The sequence below is a fragment of the Crocodylus siamensis genome, chromosome 1 (assembly GCF_052110815.1).
Source record: "Crocodylus siamensis isolate JL-2025a chromosome 1, ASM5211081v1, whole genome shotgun sequence".
Taxonomy (NCBI): Eukaryota; Metazoa; Chordata; order Crocodylia; family Crocodylidae; genus Crocodylus; species Crocodylus siamensis.
Genome location: NC_143395.1, coordinates 314,761,956 through 314,785,577, shown reverse-complemented (window position 1 = coordinate 314,785,577; position 23,622 = coordinate 314,761,956). Strand labels below are relative to the sequence as shown.

Below are 23,622 nucleotides of genomic sequence, written 5' to 3'. Positions count from 1 at the left end.
GGATTTAGGCTGAGAGGTTTGTTATGCTCCTCTAACTATCTGGCTTCAACACTTTTGTTAGGAAAGCTATTCTTTTTCATATGCTGGGGAATGCTTGTGTTCTTACAAGTGAGAAATAACCAACTGGAAAAAATATTTTGCATTTAGGTTCCTAAAACTTGTGATGGGGAGAATGAGATTTTAGATGGGGTTTGAGGCAGGTATATTATTTATTTTTGAAAGGGTCTTTCAAGCATCTTATTGAAACTGGCCCCAATTATTGCCATTGGCCCCTAGCATGCCTGTAGAGGGTTATACTATGTGCATTACCTAGAGCTTGAAAGGAAACCTTTACAGCACAGTTGTGCATTTTTTCTGTTTTTAAAAAACTGTGGCATGTCTACATGTTCATTAATGCACCACGATTACTATGCTTTCAGTTTAGTACCTGTAATAATAACTGGTACCAACTGAATCTGCAGTAACTGGTGCTACTGTACAGTAATGCCAATGCACATTTTTTGTGACACTAATGTGCAGAAGACTAATTCTATTGCACATTAGCACATTAGCATGACTTTTGCTGTGACACACAGTAGAATTAGTCTACTGCACATTTATCAGCTGGTGTAGACACACCCTGTATTTATAGAAACTCCATTGAAGTCGGAGTTGCTTTATGAAAGACATACATACCTAAAATATAGTTACATCTTCAGTCTTTAGCTTATCAATTTCATATCAAAAAGAAAAATAATACATTAAATTAGCTCCCAAAAGCAAAAAGGAGGTCCTTATATTAATAGGAGAAGTACAGTATTTCTGTTTGATCTGTTGTGAATAGGTCTGTACAAAGCCAAACAATAAGTAATTTTGAAAAGTATTTTATAAGGCTGGAAAGGACCTCCTGGGTCACTGAGTTAGTTGTCTCCTGGACTATAACATTGCATCCCTTTCATAAATTTAGCTCTATCTTAAAACAGTTAAGTTAAGCCCACTGCTTTTACTGAGAGTCTGTTCTGGATCATTAGAAACCTTCTAATTTTCGGCCTAAGTGTTTACATCATCAATTTATAAACCTTTGTTCTTGTACCAACAATATAATGTAATTCTTCCTTTTTTGTGATGCCCCCTCAATATATTTATAGGATGCTATTATCCCCCCCAGCCTTCATTTTGATAGACTACACAAGCTTAATTCTTTCAACTGCAAGAACATTATTTAGAAAGGCTATATTACGTCTATAGATTCCAAATAAAATATTCTCTCTTACATGAAGAAACATCAACTGTTGGAAGGGTTACAATGATATGGTAGAGCTGATTAAGCCTTGCACCCTCATTCCCCACAGAAACAAGCACAGTTATCTGTGCATGTATCTGTGCCCAGACAGATTTCTAAAATAAGCTTAAATCATTTACTCTAATTTTAGTTCTGGCTGGCAAAACCAAAACTAGAGCTATCCTAATGCTTGTAATTTGGCTCAAAGAAAAATGCTTTGGAAGCAAAATATTGTTGTTTAATTGCTTCCAAGGCTGTTAGCCAACTAAGGCTCCACAAACTTTTTATATGATTATGCCTCAGAGGATGCTGTCCAGTCTAAGCTGTATGTTTCCCCAGGATGCAGGCAAAGCAAATTCTGGTATTTGGTGTTGAATTGGTTCCATTTGCAACTACAGAACTACAAACCTGACTAGGCCTTCTGGCATTACAGGACTCAGTTTACTACAGAGGACTACCAAAACCTCTAAAGTTTGAAGATTTGTTCTATGACTGCAGAACCCTTTTCTGCTGTTTTGATGCTTGCCAGGCTAAGGATTTTTAGACTAGGGGCTATAAATATTAATTACTTGCCATAATTTTCAGTGATAAACCTTGTAACCTTAAGCCATAACACTTCAATTTTTCCCATATTATTTACCTAGTACCAAAGACCCAGAATAGTAGATGAACCTTTTTTATTTATTGTCATAAATCATAATACATGAACACCATAGTAGCCCAAAGGACCCACTTGTTAGAAATGGAACATTGTTAGAAATGTGCAGCTTGCATCTTGCACCTGATAAGAAAGAAATACTGCCAAAGACTCCTTTCTCCCCCAGTCCCGCCTCAGTCTTTCTCATGCTGATTACACTCTCTCCCCCCTCACCCGCCTCAGTCTTTCTCATGCTGATTGCAGGAGCTAAAATTCAATTATCTATGGCCTTGAAGTGTGAACTTTTGGCGAACTGTTGTAGTTTTTGAGCATGCTTAATAAGCTGATGCATATTTACCTCTCCGCCCTGCACACTTAAGTAGCTAATTATACTATACATGCGATGTATGTAATGATGTAACTACATGTATGCTTGTATGAAACGGAAGTAGCTGTAAGAGTTCCGGTGTCTGCACACGTGCTCAGGAGAGAGAAGATAAATTCCGCTTGCAAACACAATTAGTTTGTCAGAAGCTGATTTGGGCATCAATGCCCCACTCTGACCTTGTTTGCAAACAAATACATCCTTTTGTGCTGGCTGATGTTTGTGTGTCTGTGATTTTTGCAGGCCTCCAGAGAAATGAACCGCTTTTGTGCAACAATCTGGTGAGCCAGCCAGGAGTTCTTTGGATCACCTCGAGACCCAGTGACAAGATCGACCGTGCCGCCACGGGGAGTGTGCACCGAGCCGCCTTTTTGGGCTCGCCCAGGGGGCTTGAGACGTGAGTCGGGGTACCCGGGAGATTAAAGGCTACCTGTGCAAAATTTTTGGTTTCTGAGGACGCCAGACACACATTCCGGCATTCTGATCGAGATCTCTAGGATACCTGAGTGAGTATACGAATTCCCTTGCCCAATTTGGTTTCTGGATCCGGGGGCAAAGATTTGTTCGATTTGGTTTTGTACTGGGGGTTTTTGGCCCAGTATTTGGTGTGCGTAAGAGGTACTTTTGCGAACGGTCTGTGACTAGGATCTTTTGGTATTTGGTGTGCGTTGGGCGCACTTTTGTGGGCATTAATATGGGTGCGGGTAGCTCCCGTGTAGAAAACTCAGGTACTCCTTTGGGTTGTGTTTTACGGAACTTTAGCAAGTTTACAAAGCAGGTAGATTATGAGGTGAAGATGAAAAAAGATGATTTAATTAAGTTTTGTCAACTCGAGTGGCCAACATTCGGGGTCCACTGGACCCCAAAAGGATCCTTTGTAGTAAAAGAAGTGATAGCTATCCATAAAATAGTTATGCAGGATGGACATTGGGATCAATTTCCTTATATAGATTGTTGGTTGGGAGTGGTTCAAAATCAGGCACCTTGGATTAAGAAATGCTTAGTAAAGTCTCATGTGATGGTTGTTAAAGGAAAGACTCGAGGAGGACCGCCTGTACTCCCTGAGTCTGATAAGGGGGGGAGGGATCCTGAATTAGCCGAGTACCAGGCTCATTCTCCTGTCATCCCAACAAGTAGCGAGGATGAATCAGACACCTCCTCAGGATCCAGTCCCTCTGCACCACCACTTTCTCCCTCAGGGAAACCACCACCGGCGTACCAAAGCATACCTAATGATTCAGAGCTTGTGCCTCAGCCAAGTGCCCCATCTGAATCAGGGAATAAGAGCTATTATTTGCGCAAGACTGTAGAATCACGGCCGGTGCTGAACTGCCCGATGCGAGAGGTTATTGGAGAGGGGGGCAATGCAACTTTTGTCTACACCCCATTTAGTACTTTAGATTTATTTAACTGAAAGAATCAAAGCCCCTCTTTTTGTGAAGACCCTGAAAAGATGAGGAACTTGTTTCGATTCATTGGGCAAACCCATCGACCCACTTGGGCTGATGTTCAGATGATGCTCCAAACCCTCCTGACCCCGGAGGAGAGGAGATTAGTGTTGGGGACAGCAGAGCGCATTGCAGCAGCCAGGGTAGAAGCGGAGGGAGCTGCTGGTCGTACCTTGCGTGATACCTACCCTGTTGAGGAACCGAGATGGGATAATCATACCGCAGAAGGAAGAGAGCTGAGTGCACGGTATCAGGGGATTATAGTGGAAGCAATGGGGAAGGCAGAGCCTCGGGTTACTAATCTGTCTAAATTGTATGAAGTGAGACAGGGAAAAGAAGAGGATCCCTCAGCTTTCCTCGGGAGGCTGTACAAGGTGTTCCGCAGGTTTTCGGACCTAGATCCAGAAGCCCCAGATAATCAACGCATGGTAAATCTTATGTTTATTGGTCAATCCGCTGCTGATATTCATAAGAAGCTACAGAAAACTGAGGGAGGTCCTGGGAAACCGATTTCAGAGCTGGTGGAAATTGCATATAAGGTATATGGGAATCGTGAGCAGGCACAGGAACGCAAGGAAGATAAAAAGGCTCAGCGACAGATGGCAGCGCTGGCAGCTGCTATAACTGGAGGTAACCCTGGAAAGGCTGAGATACAGAAATGGAAAGGAGAAAGAGTGGGAGCAGACGTTTGTGCTTACTGCAGGGAGAAAGGACACTGGAAGAGGGAATGCCCAAAGTTGAAGGAGAAGAGAGAGGGTGAACCAAGAGGTCACCTCATGCGGGCAGAGGAAAAGGGTGAGGACACAGAATGAAGGGGACAGGGATCTAAGACCACTACCCTTCGGGTTGGAGCCCGAGAAGATCCCATGGTAACCATTAGGGTTGGTGGCAAAAACTTTGAAGCCTTGGTGGATACTGGGGCTACATTTTCAATGATTCCAGAAAAAAACCCCTGTGCAAGAGCTAGTGACCAGCATGTTCTTGTGGAAGGGATTGAGGGATTCCCCATTTGTAAGCCACTCCTCACCAAAGTGGGGGACCATTTGCTTGAGCACTCCTTTGTATATTCTCCAAGTTGCCCGGTTGCACTACTTGGGCGGGACCTACTCACAAAACTGCAAGCTGAGATATTTTTCAGAGATGACTAGATGGTGGTCCAGTTACCTGTCAAGCAGAACTCGAACTATCAGATGGCTCTCCTGGAGGACCGACGCCCTGTAGTAAGTTCTGAAGATCACATGACTGGAGTAGACCCTTCGGTATGGGCTGATGGAACCCCTGCACGACCTAAGTCGCTCTCCCCGGTAAGGATCATACTCAAGGATGGGGAGGGGCCCGTTCGGGTAAAGCAGTATCCACTCAGCTGAGCGGCCAGAGTTGGACTCAAGCCGTTAATACAGAAATACAAGAAGTGCAGATGGCTAGTGGAAGGGTCCTCACCATATAATACCCCTATTCTTGGAGTGCCGAAGGCAGATGGGGTCTCATACAGACTGTTCCAAGACCTGCGAGCAGTAAATAAGAAGGTCCTTTCAGACCACCCTGTAGTCCCGAAACCACACATGATTTTGACACAAGTACCGGGAGAAGCTGAAATATTTTCAGTGCTAGATTTGAAAGATGCTTTCTTCTCCATTCCCCTTCACCGAGAGAGTCAAAAATTGTTTGCTTTTGAATGGGAGGACCCAGATACTTTCCATAAAGCCCAGCTCATGTGGACAGTTCTCCCACAAGGATTCATAGCAGCCCCCTGTATTTTCGGACTTGCCCTTCAGAAGGACTTGGAGGAGTGGAAGGGATCACACCCCGCAGTGACTCTCCTCCAGTATGTGGATGACCTGCTAGTTGCAAGCCCAAATTTGCAACTCTGCGAGGAAGCCACCAGATCACTGATAAACACCCTAGGGGAAAAAGGATATAAGGTCTCTAGAGAGAAAGCCCAAATATGTCAGCCTCAAGTTACGTTTTTGGGATATAAGCTCTCAAAAGGAGTCAGAGCCCTGAGTGCGGATCGCATACAGGCAATCCAAGGTCTAACCTCACCTAAGTCACCCAAGGAGCTGCGGGCATTCCTAGGGCTAACTGGGTTCTGTCGACTATGGATACCAGATTATGGTGAAAAGGCTAGACCACTGTATGACTCCTTGACTAAGGAGAGTCTCACTGAATGGAAATGGACTAAAGAAATGCAGCATGCCTTTGATCTGCTTAAAGCAGCATTAACCCAGCCCCCTGCCCTGGCCATCCCAAATAATAAAAAGCCATATCGACTGTATGTTCATGAGAATCGAGGGGTTGCATCAGGGGTGCTGACGCAGCCATCAGGCCCAACTTGGAGACCCGTGGGATATTACTCAAAGGTTCTAGATCCGGTTGCGCTCGGGTGGCCAGCCTGTCTTCGGGCTGTGGCAGCCACAGCAGTGGTTGTCGAAGAAGCCCAGAAGATAGTCATGGGTGCGGACATGGAAGTACACACCCCACATGAAGTTCCCCAGATTCTAGGGACTGAGGGAGGAAAGTTTCTCAACCCTTCCAGACAATCACGGTATGAGATATTTTTGCTCTCTAATCTAGGACTTACTTTCAAACACACTACAGCCTTGAACCCTGCAACCTTGCTGCCGGAACCAGGGAGACCAACGCATGACTGCCTTGAGGTCCTGAATCAAACCACACAGGTGCGACCTGATCTTGCTGAGGACCCAATTGAAGACCCAGATGCTGAATACTTCGTAGACGGTTCCAGCTCTGTCATCGATGGAAAAAGACGAACAGGATGTGCAGTGGTAACCTTGGATAAGGTAGTATGGAGGGAATCATTGCCGAGCTCATGGTCGGCACAGGCTGCGGAACTCACTGCGCTCACCCGAGCATTACAGTTGGGGACAGGCCGGCGGGTTAATGTATATACTGATTCTCGCTATGCTTTTTCTACGGTTCATGCGCACGGATTATTGTGGAAAGAAAGGGGTTTCATTACAGCTTCTGGGAATAGAATTGCTAATGGCCCTCAGATTATCAAGCTGCTAGATGCACTCCACCAGCCTAAAGAGGTAGCAGTAATTCATGTGCAGGCCCATGGGAAGGCTGCTGAGAAAAAGCATAAGCTTGGAAACGCAAGGGCTGATGAGGCAGCAAAGGAAGCCACATTTATTGGAGGAGAGGCGGAAGAAGTATCCAGGCAGGCCTTGTCCCATGCCGTATGACCATACATCCGGGATCTAGTCCTGCAGTATTCCCCTGAAAAAAATAAATTTGCACAGGGGGCTTGCGCAGAAAAGAACTCCCATGGGTGATAGATAGTACCAAGAGGGAAAGTCATGATACCTAGGCCATTGCTCTGGGAGGTGCTGCATCAGCTCCATGCAAGTACCCACATGGGAGGCTTGGCTATGGGTGATCTAATGATCCGCCAAGCAGTAGCCCCAGGGCTATATGTAAAAGCTCAGCGTATTGCTACCAGGTGCATCACATGTCAGAAAGTAAACCCTCGAATGAAACCTCCTGTGCCAATGGGAGGTAGACCCTGGGCAGCGTACCCTGGACAAGCATGGCAGATTGATTTTGCCGAGCTCCCACGGTCCGGACATCATAAGTTTTTACTTGTCATGGTAGACCAGCTCTCCGGTTTGGTCGAGGCATGGCCCACCAGGACTGCCACTGCAGCTACAGTAGTGAAGTATCTGTTGCAGGAAATCATTCCCCAGTATTCTCTGCCCAAATCCATCAAGTCGGATCAAGGACAATACTTTGTGGGAAAAGTAGTTCAAGAGGTCGCACAAGCTCTCAAGATCACTTGGAAACTACACACACCATGGAGACCACAGAGTTCAGGACAAGTGGAACGCATGAATAAGACCTTAAAAACTCTACTCACCAAGATTTGTATTAAAGCACACCTTAAGTGGCCTGAAGCATTGCCGCTAGCTCTTACTTGCATTCGAAACACTCCCCAACGGGGCATTAAATTAACCCCGTATGAAATTATGTTTGGCAAGCCTCCTCGAGTCTTACCCCCTGGGATGCGAGAAAATGTAACTTTTGAATTAGGTAATAGTGAGCTTCACATGTACGTTATTGCTTTGCAGTCTGTCTTGTCTTCTCTTCACAGATATGCAGCCTCCTTTCAACGTCTGCCTTTAGACGTACCGGTACATGACTTCCGCCCGGGAGACTAGGTCTTGGTGCAGCGGTGGAAAAAGAAACCTTTGACTGAGAGGTGGAGTGGCCCTTTCCAGGTACTTCTAACAACCTATACCGCTGTAAAGATTGCTGGCCATGACCGTTGGATACACCATACCCATGTAAAACAACATCCACGAGTGTCAGAGGACATCAGTTCCCAGGACAAGCTCGCTCCGGAAGCTGAGCCATCCTCCTAACAAGAAGCCAGCAGGTGGAGCTGTGAACCTACTGGTGATCTCCAAGTGCACCTGAGACGGCTTAATCAGAGTCCAGAAAATCAAATAAGGAAGTAACAAAGAAAAAGTTTAGGCTGTATTTGATCTCAAGAGAGGGAGAATATGGCGGGAGTCTTAATATACCTTGTTGTTATCTATGTAGTAAAAAAGGCAAGATTAAGCAGCCCTAGCCGCCACCCTATATCCCTGTTTCCCCCAATTGCTCCCCCAGAAGCAAATTTGTATGTTGACATGATGGAAAGAATTGCAGATACCTTCAATCTCACCAACTGCTGGGCCTGTGGAGGACTCCAAGAGGCCGGAGGCCGGTGGCCTTAGAGGGCTTTTCCTTTGGCCCCAAAGTGGCTGTGAGTAGTAAGGCGGATGTTAAAAGTACTAGTCAAGAATGGGATAAGAACCACAGCTGGGATCTTTCCCAAGTGACATTAGGAAAGTATTGCATCAGTAATAATGGCACAGGGAAGAGTTTGGGACATAGCCATTGTACATGGACATTGAAATGGGTCCGAACATGCACTACCTGTTATGCCCTTAATTGCAGCAGGTATGTGGGTCAAGGGAATTCTACTGCTATCAAACTTTCAAACTCCACGTGGATGAAATGTAAACCATCCACTCCACAATCATCCCCGCATGATAAGGACACCTGCTTCCAAAAGGCCAAAAGGGCAAGACTATCACATTTCGATCCTAACATTACAAAATGTCAGGCATATAATGAGACCCGAAGTGAGCAATTCATACCTTACTTCTATAATTGGCAATGGGTGCACCCGAATGACACGATAGCGTGGTTTAATAAATTTTGGAGTACCTCAAATGACACAAATGAGGTAACCGAGTGCGAGTATAGGGATAAAGATAGCGCATGGAGATGTCGGTTTAAACCAAGTGACCATTACACTGGCCCTTTAAGGCATAGGAACAACAAATACTATCCCCCTCTTTACTGGTGAAACCGTGACCCCCTGGCCTTGGGAAGGGAGAACAGGGCCTTAAAAGGACATTATTGGATTTGCGGACGACGGGCCTATACAATACTACCACAAGGGTGGGTAGGAACCTACTACATTGGAGTGATTGTACCAGCTTTCTTTTTACTACCGTCCAAGGTTAAAAATAAGTTGGAAATCTCTTTGTATAATGATTGGAAAAGAACCAAGAAAAGTATTAATGTAAGTTTGACACAGAGTGGCTCCCAAAAGTGAAAAAAAAGATAAATGGCCCCCTCAAAAAATTATTGAGTATTATAGACCAGCTACATAAACTGATAATGAAAGTTAAAAATACCAGACACCAATATACATGTTAAATAGAATTATCAGGTTGCAGGCAGTCTTAGAAATAATTACTAACCAAACTGCCATTGCTCTCGAGTTACTGGCCAGACAGAGTTCTCAGATAAGAAAAGCCATATACCAAAATCGAATGGCCTTAAACTATTTACTCGCAGAGGATGGCAAAGTCTGTAGAAAGTTCAACCTTTCTAATTGTTGCCTCCAAATAAATGATAACGAAAAAGCAGTCTTAGAAATTACCAAAGAGATTAGGAAAATAGCTCATATACCAATACAAACGTGGAAAAACATATGGGATGAAGACTGGTGGTCTAATCTGTTTGAAGGAGCTTGGTGGAAAAAAGTAAGGCTTGTATTTCTGTGTGCTCTGACTGGATTGATTTTTATTCCTTGCCTTACTCCCTGTTTCATAAGATTGATAACCACCACAGTTGAAGGAATGCAAGTTGCAACAGTTCCCCTCAAAGGGCAGACTGTAGCAAAAGTCATGGTACTCAGAAAAATTCCTCGTAATTATCTTAATCTGTCTAAATAAAAATGGGGAGCAAAAAGCATCTTGAGGGGGGAATATTGTTAGAAATGGAATATTGTTAGAAATGTGTAGCTTGCATCTTGCACCTGATAAGAAAGAAATACTGCCAAAGACTCCTTTCTCCCCCAGTCCCACCTCAGTCTTTCTCATGCTGATTACACTCTCTCCCCCCTCACCCGCCTCAGTCTTTCTCAAGCTGATTGCAGGAGCTAAAATTCAATTATCTATGGCCTTGAAGTGTGAACTTTTGGCGAACTGTTGTAGTTTTTGAGCATGCTTAATAAGCTGATGCATATTTACCTCTCCGCCCTGCATACTTAAGTAGCTAATTATACTATACATGCGATGTATGTAATGATGTAACTACATGTATGCTTGTATGAAACGAAAGTAGCTGTAAGAGTTCCGGTGTCTGCACACGTGCTCAGGAGAGAGAAGATAAATTCCGCTTGCAAACACAATTAGTTTGTCAGAAGCTGATTTGGGCATCAATGCCCCACTCTGACCTTGTTTGCAAACAAATACATCCTTTTGTGCTGGCTGATGTTTGTGTGTCTGTGATTTTTGCGGGCCTCCAGAGAAACGAACTGCTTTTGTGCAACACACTTATGATTTGCTGCTGGTATGTGGCATTTCTCTTCTACTATCATCAGTTCTTCTAGGTTTCAAAAACAAAGACAAGGGGAAGTTTTCAGCATCTTTTCATGAAGCACAACAAGGAACAAGTGTTTTGAACCCAATTCTACTGAACCAGGAATATCAGGGACAGTGAAGTTGGCTAGCAGTTTATTTGCTACCAATGAGTAATACCATGTCTATGGGTATATATGTTCCATTTTAATGTTTTTCTTTCCTTGTGAAATTTTCAGTTTTAGCTTGTTGTTCATTATTGTGGTTGTTATTATAGTAAAAAGATGTATTTGAATTTTATTTTATTATTATACACTAAGGAAAACTTGATGCCAGGTGTAGTGCATTAGGTACTACTGGGTTTTACATATATATATTATATGTAGATATGTTGCAAAAAGCGGTTCGTTTCTCTGGAGGCCCGCAAAGATCACAGACACACAAACATCAGCCAGCACAAAAGGATGTATTTGTTTGCAAACAAGGTCAGAGTGGGGCATTGATGCCCAAATCAGCTTCTGACCCACTAATTGTGTTTGCAAGCGGAATTTATCTTCTCTCTCCTGAGCACGTGTGCAGACACCGGAACTCTTACAGCTACTTCCGTTTCATACAAGCATGCATGTAGTTACATCATTACATACATCGCATGTATAGTATAATTAGCTACTTAAGTATGCAGGGCGGAGAGGTAAATATGCATCAGCTCATTAAGCATGCTCAAAAACTACAACAGTTAGCCAAAAGTTCACACTTCAAGGCCATAGATAATTGAATTTTAGCTCCTGCAATCAGCTTGAGAAAGGCTAAGGCGGGTGAGGGGGAGAAAGGAGTCTTTGGCAGTATTTCTTTCTTATCAGGTGCAAGATGCAAGCTGCGCATTTCTAATAATATTCCATTTCTAACATATGTATTTGTGTATGTGTATGTAAACGTGTATATAGGTCTGTATGTGTGTATATAAATGTATATGCATATATATAGAGAGATACAGAGTGTGTGTATACACATGCATCAAGTTTTTAGTAAACAAAAAAGTATAGAAGTGTAGCTTTTTTTTAGGAAAGGAGGTCCAATTTAAAGAATGAAGTGGAGTTTTTTTAAAGTCATATCCTTTCCATTCCTTAGTATTCAGGAAATACTTTGAGATCTGTAAGTGTAAACTATTATTACTGTTATTTAATAGCCGAGTAAATATGGTATTATGATGACGCTTTCTCCCCAACTGGCACAGGGGGAGAACAAAAAAAACAGTTTTGTAATCGCTTACAAGGAAATCTCGCTAAATACATTGTGTACTTATCTGGGCAGACCAGGTTCTTTTGGGTAGATGTGATCTCTTTCATTAGGCTAACTAGATGGTTGGAAAAATTGTTCTTTGCAAGCTTTGGAGCACAAACACCCTTCTTCAGGCACAGGGAAGGGGTGTGTGTGTACACTCCCTTACACACACATACACAGTGATGTAACTGCAGTGGAAAAAACAGGGCAGAGCACAGCCAGTCTGGCCCCCCGCCAGGGCCCCTCTGGCTGGCTCCATGCGGCGAGATCAGCCCGCTCCCCCTCCTCACTGGCGCCCGGGCGATGCCCCACACAACCCCGCCTCCAGCCCTTGGGAGTTGCTAGATCCCGCCCCCCACGTCTCTCTGCACGCTCATTGGCTGAGCGGGCACTTCTCTTGCTCCTCCCTTCCCAGCCTCCAAGCGCTTGTGGCAGCGCCGGGCGAAACTACGCGTGAGGTTGGGGTGGGGAACGGACACTGAGGTCGATGCCCTCTGCGGTGCGGCCGCGCGGTCCCCCCGGAGATCGTGGAGCCGCTCTTAGTGACTAGCGAAGGCGGTGCCGAGGTCTCCGCAGCTGCCGCGCGCGGGTAACGACTGCCTCTTCTGTTGCCGACACCTCTGCCCCCCCTCCGGGCGGGTTGGCGCGTTCTGGGCAGCCGTGCGGGGGGGCGCGGAGGGGAGCGCAGGTGAGTCGCACGGAGCACGCCCCCCCGCGCGACCGGCGCACTCCTCTTTCTGTTTCCGGCGCGGCCGCGACGTCCCCCGCGCGCGCCGAGCAGCAGTCTCCAGGTAGGTGCCGGCCGCGCGCCGGGGATTGGCTCTTCTGCGGACCCGTCGGAGCGCGAGCCCCCTTGCCCGGCGCCGGCGGTGGGGGGGCGCAGTACAACGCTTTGGCGGGCCCGGCCCTGAGCGTTTACTCTGGGGCCGACTGACGGCGCGGGCAGCAGGAGCACTGCGGCCCCCACACCGCGAGTCCGCACGTGTGGGTTCTTCGCGTGGGCCGAAGCCAGCAGAGGCCACAGGCCGGGCAGGCAGCGGGGCTCAGGGGCTGAACAGAATGGGGTAGGAGCCAGGAGAGAGTTGCACCTTTACAGACTGAGCTGTGTAGAGAGATAGAGGTAGCTATAGGGGTGACCACCTCTCTCTCTCTCTCTCTCTGTACATGGGCACTTAGAATGTGTATCTCTTCCTCCCCTGCCCCAAGATATACGGATGTATATCTATATAGTCTGTGTGTGTAGCACAGGAGCTCTATAGATACAACAGTTTACTACCTTGACGTGTTTGTATATCTCTATAACTATGGACTGGGGAGCTCTGCTGGCCCCCGCTCCCCCACCCTCTGTCTGGTCCTCCCCCCTCACCCCCTTTGGAATCATAGCAGCACTCCCCCACACTTGGAGCACCCTGATTGGCTGTTTCTGTCAGCCAGTTAGAGCATGAATAAAGTGTTACCGATGGACAGACTTAAGCTTTTATAATATTAGAATGTACTTTGGTATATATGTAAGTCTCTCACAGACAAGGTTATTTGGGTAAATGTGATCTCTTTTATTAGACCAGCTAAATAGTTGGAAAAATTGTTCTTTACAAGCTTTTGGGCACAAACTTCCTTCTTCAGGTATAGGGAGGTCTCTTAGGTGCGTATACACACTTCAAGAGATATGTAGTAGATACGTACACTGCAAGATATATAAACATATCCCTAAGTATTTTAGAGAGCTAACTACCTACCTACATTTATACCTAGTCATGTCAGTCCCAAGGCTTCTGCAACCATTGGGGCACCTTAGGTGCTGTGTGTCATTGGTGATTCTTCAGGCAAAGTGAGCTGGTAGTGCCCATCTCTTCTCCAGGGATGGATGGCTGTTGGCTGACACAGAGTCGTCTGCTCTTTGAGAGGTCTTGTCTTGAGTCTTGCCGAGTGTCCACACACCCTTAACCATGCTAGCCCAGGTGGGGGTGCCAGCACTGACTGCCCAACCATGAAACAGACAGTACTGCTTTACATGGTACCAGATAGCAGACCAAAGGCCTGGCTTGACTGGACATACGTATATTAAAGTAGATATAAATGCAGGGTAGAGCAGACTTGTGCCTTATAAACTAGTCAGAGTAGTTGGATATAGATTTGCCTCTCTGTGTGTATACATACACATGCGCACACACTTTGAGATATCTTTACATCTACAAATATTCTATACATGGATTTGTACATCTTGAAGTGTGTCTATTTAATATATAGAGTTCTATATAACTATAACAAAGTAGATGTACATGCGGGGTAGGTTAGACTTGCTCCTTATAAGACAGTGGTTCTCAACCTATTTGTATCAAGTCCCATTATAAACATCTGTGGACCATCCCGACCCAGTAAATAGTTTAAGTAGAAAACACACAAGTATTTTGGGCCCCAAATACTTGTTGTGCACTGCAGGCTAAAGCAGCTCAATGGTCTTTAAAGTTAAGACAGAAATCAACATCAACAGGAAAATATTAACAGCAATATCAACATATGGCCCTTCATTACTTCCAGGTGACATTCATCCTTGTGCAAATTGCTGGCACCCCTCATTCCTGACTTGCAGCCCCCCAGTTCTGCCACTGGCCTTCACTCCTGGCCCTGCTGGTGCTCCTTAGTCCTGACCCACAGTCCCCTGACCCCTCCTCCCCCAGGCCATGCTGGTGCCCCTAGCTCCTGACCTGCAGCCCGTCTCCTCCCCTGCTCTGCCAGAGGGGGCCCCCAGCTGCCCCCTTCCCACCTGGGCCAGAGCATGGTGGCTGTGGTAGCTCCAGTTTGTACAGGTGGCAGTGAAGCGAGTCCAGCTCCAGCACAGGCTGGAGGAGGTGAGGCCTGTGGCACCCCTTTTCCTGGGCTAGGGTTCCCACACCGCACCAGGTGGCCTGGCCACGGCCCCCCGCCCCTGGCAGTGTCTTCCAGCCACCTTGCCCCTGTGAAGATGTGCATTAGCCCCAATGCTGCCAGCTTGGCCATGCAGCTCCGTTACCCAGAAAGAGCTCCCTTCCCTGCTCCTCTAGTCCCCATGCCAAGGCCCCCCATTCCCCATAGACTTACCTGCATCCAGCTGCAGGGCTGCTCCCACACCAGCTTCTCTGGCTGTATGCTGGCCACATGGGTGTGTGCATACATACCTGGGATACAGGTACCCCCTGCTTCCAATCACTCCAAGCAGCTCTTTGCAGACTGGAAGGCTGCCAGCCTGCAAGGAGAAACCTGTGCTTCCCCGTGTTTTGCTGTGATTGTTTGTGACCCTTTCAAATATTCTTGCGATCCACTTTTGGGTTGCAACACACAGGTTGAGAAACACAGTTGTAGAATCTATCTATTTTGGTTAGTTTATATGTATCTTAAATTATGTATGTATAGAGCTCTATATCTATATAAAAGGAGCTTTCCTGAGCTGAAGCTGACTTCATCAGATGCTATGAAAGGACTTGCAAAAAGTCTTTCAGTCTGAAGTCTGTGTACCTGGGCTCTGTTCTGAGTGTCAAGCCTAATGCTTCACCCTTTGGTTTGTTTGTTTTCCCAGACAGAGCGCATTGCCCATGGTGCCTATGGATAGATGATTCAGTGGAAACCATCAACTCTGATCTGTTAAAACATTAGTTGATAAGCAACTTGGCTACAGCATCTTTTCCTGAGTTTTGTGTGCCGTACTTGGTAGCTTTCAGGCACATTTTCCCATCTTAAAGCAAAACAAAATGAAGACCACTTTTCCTTCCTATGTTGTTTTGAAACAACTAAGCGTACCATTTGGCCCTGAGTCTTCTCTTTTATTCTATTCTTTTATGAAGAAAATGAAGTGTTGTGAATCCCAGTTCCTTAGGTACTCTGTAGTGACTATATCCAGGATCTTTCTTTCCATGATAAATGAGAGCTAATGTTTACTGGGGAAAGCAACAAAGCAGATGATAAAGTGCTGTCAGTATACAAACAGGATTTTTTCTTTTCTTCTGTTTACTAAAATATTGATCTTCATTTTTAGAAAAGGAGGTATGATTTGAAGAATGAAATGGACTTTTTTAAAGTCATAACCCTTCTGTTCTTTAGTATTTGGGAAATACCTTGAGATGTGTAAGTGTAATGTATTATTACTGTTATGATAATACCATATTTACTCAGATACTTGAGGTCTTCTCCCCTCAGTTGGTACCTTTTTATACTCACTTACAAGGGATTCTCACTAAAATTCTCAGTAAATTATATATCATTAAACTGCTGGCAAAAGCAGCAAGTGCTCTGCAGTGGAAACTGACTAAGAAGTTAATTAAATGCAGCCAACACTGAGCATAGGATCATAGAAAATTAGGTTTGGGAAAGACCTCAGGGGGGTCATTTAATCCAACCCCCTTCTCAAAGAAGGACCATCCCATACTAGATCATTCTGGCCCGGGCTTTGTTGAGCTGGGCCTTAAAAACCTCAAAGGATGGAGATTCCACATCTTTCTAGGTAACCTGTTCCAGTGCTTCACCACCCTCTTAATGTGAGAATTTTTCTTAATATCCAACCTAAACTTCCCTTGCTGCAACTTGAATCCATTGCTTCTTGTTCTGTCATCTGCCACCACTGAGAACAGTTTAGCTCCATCCTCTTTGGAATCACCCTCCAGTTAGTTAAAGGCTGCTATCAAATCCCCCTCAGTCTTCTCTTCAGAAGAATAAATAATCCAGTTCCCTCAGCCTCTCCTCAGAAGTTATGTGCCTCAGGCCCCTAACCATTTTTGTTGCTCTCCGTTGGACTCTCTCCAACTTGTCCACAGCCTTTCTGTAGTGGGGGGCGCAAAACTGGACGCAGAATTCCAGATGTGGCCTCACCAGTGCAGAACAGAGGGGAATAATTTCCTTGATCTGTTGGCAGCACTCCTACTAATGAAACCTAGTATGCTGTTAGCCTTCTTGGCAACATGGGCACACTGCTGACTCGTATCCAGCTTATTGTCTGCTGTAAGAGGTCCTTTTCTACAGAGCTGCTGCTTAGCCAGTTGGTCCCAGTCCTGTAGCAGTGCATGGGATTTTTCTGTCCTAAGTGTAGGATTTTGCACTTGCCGTTGTTGAAACTTATGAGATTTCTTTTGGCCCAATCCTCTAATTTGTCTAGGTCACTGAATCCTAGCTCTACCCTCCAGCATACCTACTACTTTCCCCACCATGACTAGAAAACTAAATGTCTGTATTGGGCAAACGTGATAGTTTTTTGGCTTTTTTTCTTTTTAATAAAATTTCATTTCCAGGGCCAAATCAGTTCTGAATTAAGTTCCAAATTTCAACTGAGCAAATCTCAGTTGTTCATGTTTGTGTAGCACTACCATTTGCAAGCATACTAACCCCCAGATCAGGGGCAGACAATTTATTTTGGGTGGAGGGCCGCTTCCCGAGTTTTGGCAAGCCATTAATGGCCGCAAGGTGCCCTGCCCCTCTGGTTGCCATCTTGGGACCAGAAATCCCACCTCCTAACCTCTGACCTTTGCCACCAGAAGCCCCTCCCCTGGTCCCCCAGAAGTACTGCTTTCAGCAAAGGGTTTTGCTGTCTCGGAAACAGAAAAATACCAAATTGTATTCTAAAAATCAAACATCTACTACAACGTTAATTAGATTTCAAAAAATATTTTTGTTCTGATTACATGTGTTTGTGTAGTGTGCGTAGAGGTGATTGTATAATAGCTTAAAATGAAATCTTACTCTTGTATATGATGGGGGGTAGGTATAGGTTTGTGGGGGCTGTGGGTGTGTTGGGGAAGGTGTGTGTGTGGCGGGGATTTGTGGGGGGTGGATAGGCATGGGGATATGGGTGTGTGTAAGTAGGGTAGAGGAGCATGAAGGTGTGTGTACGGATGTGTGGGTGGGTATGGGGTTTTTGCAGGGCTGTGAGTGTGTGGGGGGAGAGTGGCTGTGGGGGGGTTGTGGCATGTGTGGAGGGAGAGGGTTTGCCCACAGGCCCTGCCTCCCCCCCACAGCGGGCAGTGCTCCTGCCAATGCTCCTCCAAGCCTGGGCTCTGCCCTCCTGTTAATCCTGGCTGTGGGGCACCAGCACAGGCCCATGCTGCTACTTGCAGCCACTTCCCCCTCCCATCTGCCACTGCTGCCCTTTTCATGCTGCTTCTGGGTTCCTCCTCTCTGCTCCACCCCGCTCGCCTCTCTGGCACCAAGTCCCAGCTGCACGGCTGAGACCACAGGATGCAGCAGGAATCGGACTGGCCTGGCTGGCACTGCACGGAGCCAGCCAAGAATCGTGGGGCCAGGCCAGTTCCTGCTGTGTCCTGCAGCTTGGCACTGCAGCTGAGAACCATGTGGTGCTGGAGTGGCGGCAGCTGCAGGCAGGAAAGCAGGTTAATGGCTGCGGCAGGTGGCGGGAGAGTGGCAGTGAGCAGGTGTGTGGAGCTCAGTGACAGCTGGGCAGGAGTGTGGGGCCCATGCCACTGTGCTGTGACCAGTGTCAGGTGGGGCATAGGCTGGCAGGGGCTCTATGGAGCTGGGCAGGGCTGTGTCAGCAGGGAGAGGGGGGAGCCAGCCCAGTGCAGGCCTAGCCCTGCACTCCTGTCACTCTGCACTGGGTCCCACCAGTGCTGGCCCTGGCAGACTGGTGTGGGCTCCCTGCCTTCTGCAGCCATTTCCATGCTCTCCCCCTGCTCACTATCTATTCCGGTACCACGTGATTCCTGGCTGCAGAGCCAAGACTGCAGCAGCTGGCCCAGCACAATCCTGCGGACTGGGGCAATTGACCACGGTCCCCCCCACTTCCTTATCTGAATTTTTATCTGGTGCAGGGAGTCAGGAACAGCTCTAGGGTCCCAGGTCAGAAGCTGCTGCTAGGCATGGGCTTCTGGCTGGAGCTGGGGGAGGGGGGCAGGACTAGGCCAGACTTGCTACTGTGGCTGCTTAGTCCTGCCACTGGCTCCCCCTGGGTCCTACTGCCACTGTCTGCTGTCATCTTTGACAGGCAGGGGCAGATAAATATTAATTTTCTAAATTTTTAGGGGACCAGTGCGCCAGATAATGGGCTGTATTTTGCCTGCCCCTGTCCCAGACTCATCACTCTGAGGTTTCAGATACTCCCAAAGCCATAGCAGGCATCCTACATGCAAGCTCCAGACCTGAGGGCTTTGGAGTTCAGATGCTCTCTAGTTTCACTTGCCCCTAGCCAAAAGGCCTACCACAAGGATAGGTTAGTGCAGCCCATTTGAATTAGACATGTGGTAGTGCTTATTAAGTGCAGTCCCCCTCAGTGCTGTCTCTTGAATTTATGGTGAGCCACTCTATTGCATACATTTTTACTACTACTTCACTCCCAGAGTTGAGCTGCACCTTTCTTTTCCCCTCTTAAAGAGTCCTGTTTCTTCACCAGCTTTAAATGCCTGGCAAACTTCATGAAATGGGATCCCAAATAATTCACCCAGAATCCCTCTGTTGCCCCCTCTCTCAGCATGGCACACATGATTAGTATGACCCTGACCTCCATTAGGTGAAGCAAGACCAGATTGCCCTGTGCTTTATCTTCATATAAATTTCTGGACCATCCCAGGACAAAAACACCTGATTCTCATCATGAGTGGTGGCTAATTAGCGCTAAGTGAAGTGGTTAGCTGTGTTTATTTTTTTTCTTTACGGAGAATTAACCTATTTTTTATTTTAGGTTTAAAATAGTTGATTTCAGCATTCTGTCAGCACAAAATATGCAATTTGCTAGTTTTAACAACATCTTAAAATCGTGTTCTGAAAATAGGTATTAGGACATAGTTCTACATCAGTGTACATTCTGAAATACTTTGACATGTATTGCCGTTCTAATAATTTGTAACTATTAAGAAGCTTTGCTTAAAGTTTGTATACAATGTAATTACTAACTGAAATATATAGTGCTAACTCTTTTTCTTCTTGCTTTCAGGCACCTCATCTGTAGCTTGCAATCTGCAGGCAATGATGTAGGCTGCTTTTGTATTTTTAAAAATTGAACACCTCTTAGCCAAATAAAACCTTTTTGTAGCATTCAATGCCTAACATTGCAGAAGATGAAAGGGAGAATGGTCCTGGAAATAATGAAAACAGACCTGGAGAAAAATCTCCAGAAATGACTCTTCATGATGCTGTGAAGCCATATTGCACTTCAGATACCTCCACTACATCCTTGGGTCCTAGCGGAGATGGGCTTTATCCATGGGGATGTCCTGTGACACACACTCGAGAGAAATTTTATACCATCTGCTCAGACTTTGCTTTTTTAAACCGAGTAACATCTGCTTGTAAAAGCCCAAGTGCTACAGTTAGTGCCTGCCTACCAGATAGCGCTGCCTTAAATGTTGGAAATAGTACACCTGATTTCATTGGAATTCAAACTGGTGCTTCAGAGATAATCTACAAAGAAGATGCTAATTTGGAAAGTTTGTCTAGTAGTCTTGGAAAACTTCCACTGGCCTGGGAAATTGATAAATCAGAGTTCAATGGAGTGACTCCAGGTCTGAAAAACAGAGAAGGTAATACATTACATTACATTACTGCAAAATGTTTTTAAAAAAATGCTTGTTGGGTGAAATTCAATTAAAGAATGGAGGGGCCAAAGCCAATTCTGCTATTTACATCCTGCAGTGAGGTGTATAATGAGCTTGTGTGCCACTTGCATGCTGTAGAAGGGCTCTGTGTGGGGGAACAGATGCTGGCATGAAGGTCTCTGCAGATGTTTTCAAGATGGAAGATGATTTTTATTTTCCTTGATCCTTCTGTGCAGAACCCATGAATCCAAACTTTATATACAAGTGATTTTATTCTTGAAGTATAGATTTTCAAGCTTTTGGGGAACAAAATCCAAGATTTAAAATCTTTCTTACTCATAGCAGCATAGAAAAGTAGGGCTGTAAGGGACCTTTAGAGGTCATTTAGTTCAACCCCATGCCAGAGGCAGGATATTCTTATACAAAATATCCTATAAGAATTCACTGTATAAGCTATTAGTAAAACTGCACCTTCAACCCTGATATAATCACAAGACATAACACCCTAACCTGCCACAGGTAAAGCAGGGGGATAATGGCTTATGTGCTGTTAAAATATGATAGATTTGGGAAGAGACAACGGACGAAGGCAAAACCCCCTATAGTCTATGTCAGTATGACTATTCTTGACCTCAGGTATGGGGATCAGTATGACTCTGAGCGGAGGAGCAAGACTCTTCTCTGGACTCAAATCTCTGGGTTGACATTCTAGCAGATGCTTTGGCCCACTTGTTAAATTCCACAGCCTTGGCTGCCGCCAATACCTAGTGTTTCTGAGGAAAGTGCAGAACAAAACTCTGACATGTTCAGCAGCAGATGGGTTTGGGGGGCAGAGAGTCCTTTCTGGCCCTGTGTGGTAACCAGCAAAGCCCACAAGTACTGGAAATACCCCTAGTAGAGCATAGGCTAAAGGTGGGCAATTACTTGAGCTGGCGAGCCACTTAACAAGTTTTGGTGACCTGATGAGGGTTGTGCATGTGCACATGCACTCTTGTACAGTTACTCACTTGCATACTCACCTGTACCCACATTCCTACATGAGCTTCCCAGCTGGACCGAGGGTGACACCAGAGCAGCAGTGGGAGTGGAAGCATGGACCTGTATGGGGCTGTAGCATCTTCTCTGCTTCTCCCCCTGTCCCTCTGCACTGCCTGTCTTGGCTGATGCTGGCAGGCAGGAATAGGGCTGAGAGCCATGCACCAAAGCCAGGGTCTGGTCTTCACAGCCCTACAGAGCTGGGATGTCCCCACCTTTTGACTTCCCTTCCCTCTGCCTACTGTGTAGACCCCAGCTGGTGGGGCCAGAGTGGGAGGGGGGAAAACTGAGCCCATCTGCCAGGCAGGTGGGTAAGGCTCTTGCCTCTGCTAAGCAGCCCTGCATGCCCACCCAGCACCACAGGGTTGGACTCCATATTCCAGGCCGCCCCTTAGTGCCAGGTGGGTGGGTGAAGCTGCTTCCACCCGCTGTTCCCCACCATAGCAGCAAAGGCCAGAGCTGGAGCTGCCTTCTATGAGCCTGCCAGTTGATTCTGTCCATTGGTCCGTGTCCTACTCTGCAGCAAGAGAGCAGGTGTTTTCCCTCCTTATGGCAGCCTTTTCATAGTTGAAGTCTGCTTCTGCAAGCTGAACTTGTTTGTTTGTTTCCTTCAAGCCCTCCCTGTATGATTTGCCTTCCAAGCCTCTTTCATTTCTGTCTCATGCCTCTGGAGCCTCACTAATTTTTTCCATGTCCTTTCTAAGATGTGGAGCCCCAAACTGCGCATGCTACTCCTAAGGAGACCTGACCAGTGTTGAGTAGAGAGGCACTATCACCTTGTCTTGCACCTAATTGGTGCATCTACATGTGTACTTTATTGCAGAGCTGACTAATTAGCTCTGCATTAAAAAGTCACTGTCTACACATACACCCATATTAGGGCATAGTAAATGAATTAACTCTGCTATAGGATAGTACTGTCCAGGACAGATACTAACTTACAGCAGAGTCATTTAATGTGCCAAAACACTTGTGTAGACAGTGACCAAGGCTGGCTGGGGCATGAGGGTGTTACAGTGCAGGGGCTGCCTGCTGACTAACCCTGCACTGTAGCGTGCTTCTGCCCCAGCTTGCCCCTCCACTGCCCACTGGAGCCTGGGGCTGACTCCCCAGCCCCCCTGTCAACTCAAGGCTGCTCTGCCTTGGCTCAAACAGCTGCGGTCCTGGGCACACCTAAAAACGCTGTACCTAGGAGCAGCTGACTGTCACAAACTGTGACAGAGTTTATTGTTGTGTACTAATTGCATGTGTAGATGCACCCAGTGATTCAGCCCAAAGCTGCAGTCTGTTGTATTGAGTCTGTGATCCACCAAGACTCCTAGACCCTTCTCTGTAGTTTTGCCTTCCAGCCAGGTGTCAACCATTTTTGTCTTTGTGTTTTGATTATTTTTTCCAAGGTGGAACATCTTGCATTTCTCACTATTAAGCTTAATCCTGTTACTTCAGCCCAGCTTTCCAATTGGTCACCACTCTGAATTGCATTCCTGTCATCTAACTGCTCACAATCCTTGCCAGTTTAACGTCATCTGAAATTTTGCTTGAGAAGCTCTCAATTCTGGCATCCAAATCATTAATAAACATGCTGAACACCACTGGGCCCAGGATGGACCCCTGTGTGCTTCTACTTGAAACCTCCTGTCACTCTGGTCTGGATCCATTTATAAAATGCATAAATTACCCTTTGCTTAAGGCTTTTGAGCTAGTTATCTATTCACCTTTACGGTAGTTTTGCCTAGTCCACAGTTCTCCAGTTTGCATTTGAGAAGATCATGTGGGACTTGGTCAAAAGCCTTTTTGAAATCCAGAAATGCTATATCCACTGCTTTTCTTTCATAAAGCCAAGCAGTTTGTTGAAGAAAGATTAGGTTTGTTTGGCTTGATTTGTTCTTGATTAATCCACTCTGACTGCTTATGATCAGCCTTTCTTCTTTCAGATGTTTGCAAACAGACTTGCTTATAATATACTTCAGTAACTTCCTGGGTATCGAGCTGAGGCTAACTGGTCATAGTTCCCTGGGTCCTATTTTTTTCCCCTATTTTTCAAGAGGGGCACAGTGTTTGCTCTCTTTTAGTCCCCTGGTACCTCACCTGTCTCCCACAACTTTGTAAATATTGCCAAGAGTTGCATAATCCAGACTGTGTTTCTGTGCATCAGGGCGATGTATGTGTTTTTATTATTTATACTTT

At 46.0% G+C, this 23,622-nt stretch overlaps 1 protein-coding gene across 5 annotated transcripts in view; it reads left to right on the top strand.

Annotated features, from left to right (window-relative positions):
* Window positions 1–12,316: 12,316 nt before the first annotated feature.
* Window positions 12,317–23,622, top strand: part of BIVM (basic, immunoglobulin-like variable motif containing) — a 29,307-nt gene continuing 18,001 nt past the window's right edge. For 3 of the 5 annotated variants that reach the window (XM_090022505.1, XM_090022497.1, XM_090022472.1), the window contains exons 1-2: window positions 12,317–12,684; window positions 19,800–20,385. In XM_090022505.1, the coding sequence (XP_089878631.1) occupies window positions 19,905–20,385 (481 nt within the window). In that variant the 5' untranslated portion in view covers window positions 12,317–12,684; window positions 19,800–19,904. The remainder of the gene's footprint in view (window positions 12,685–19,799; window positions 20,386–23,622) is intronic. The other 2 variants (XM_090022481.1, XM_090022489.1) reach the window with 2 other exon arrangements.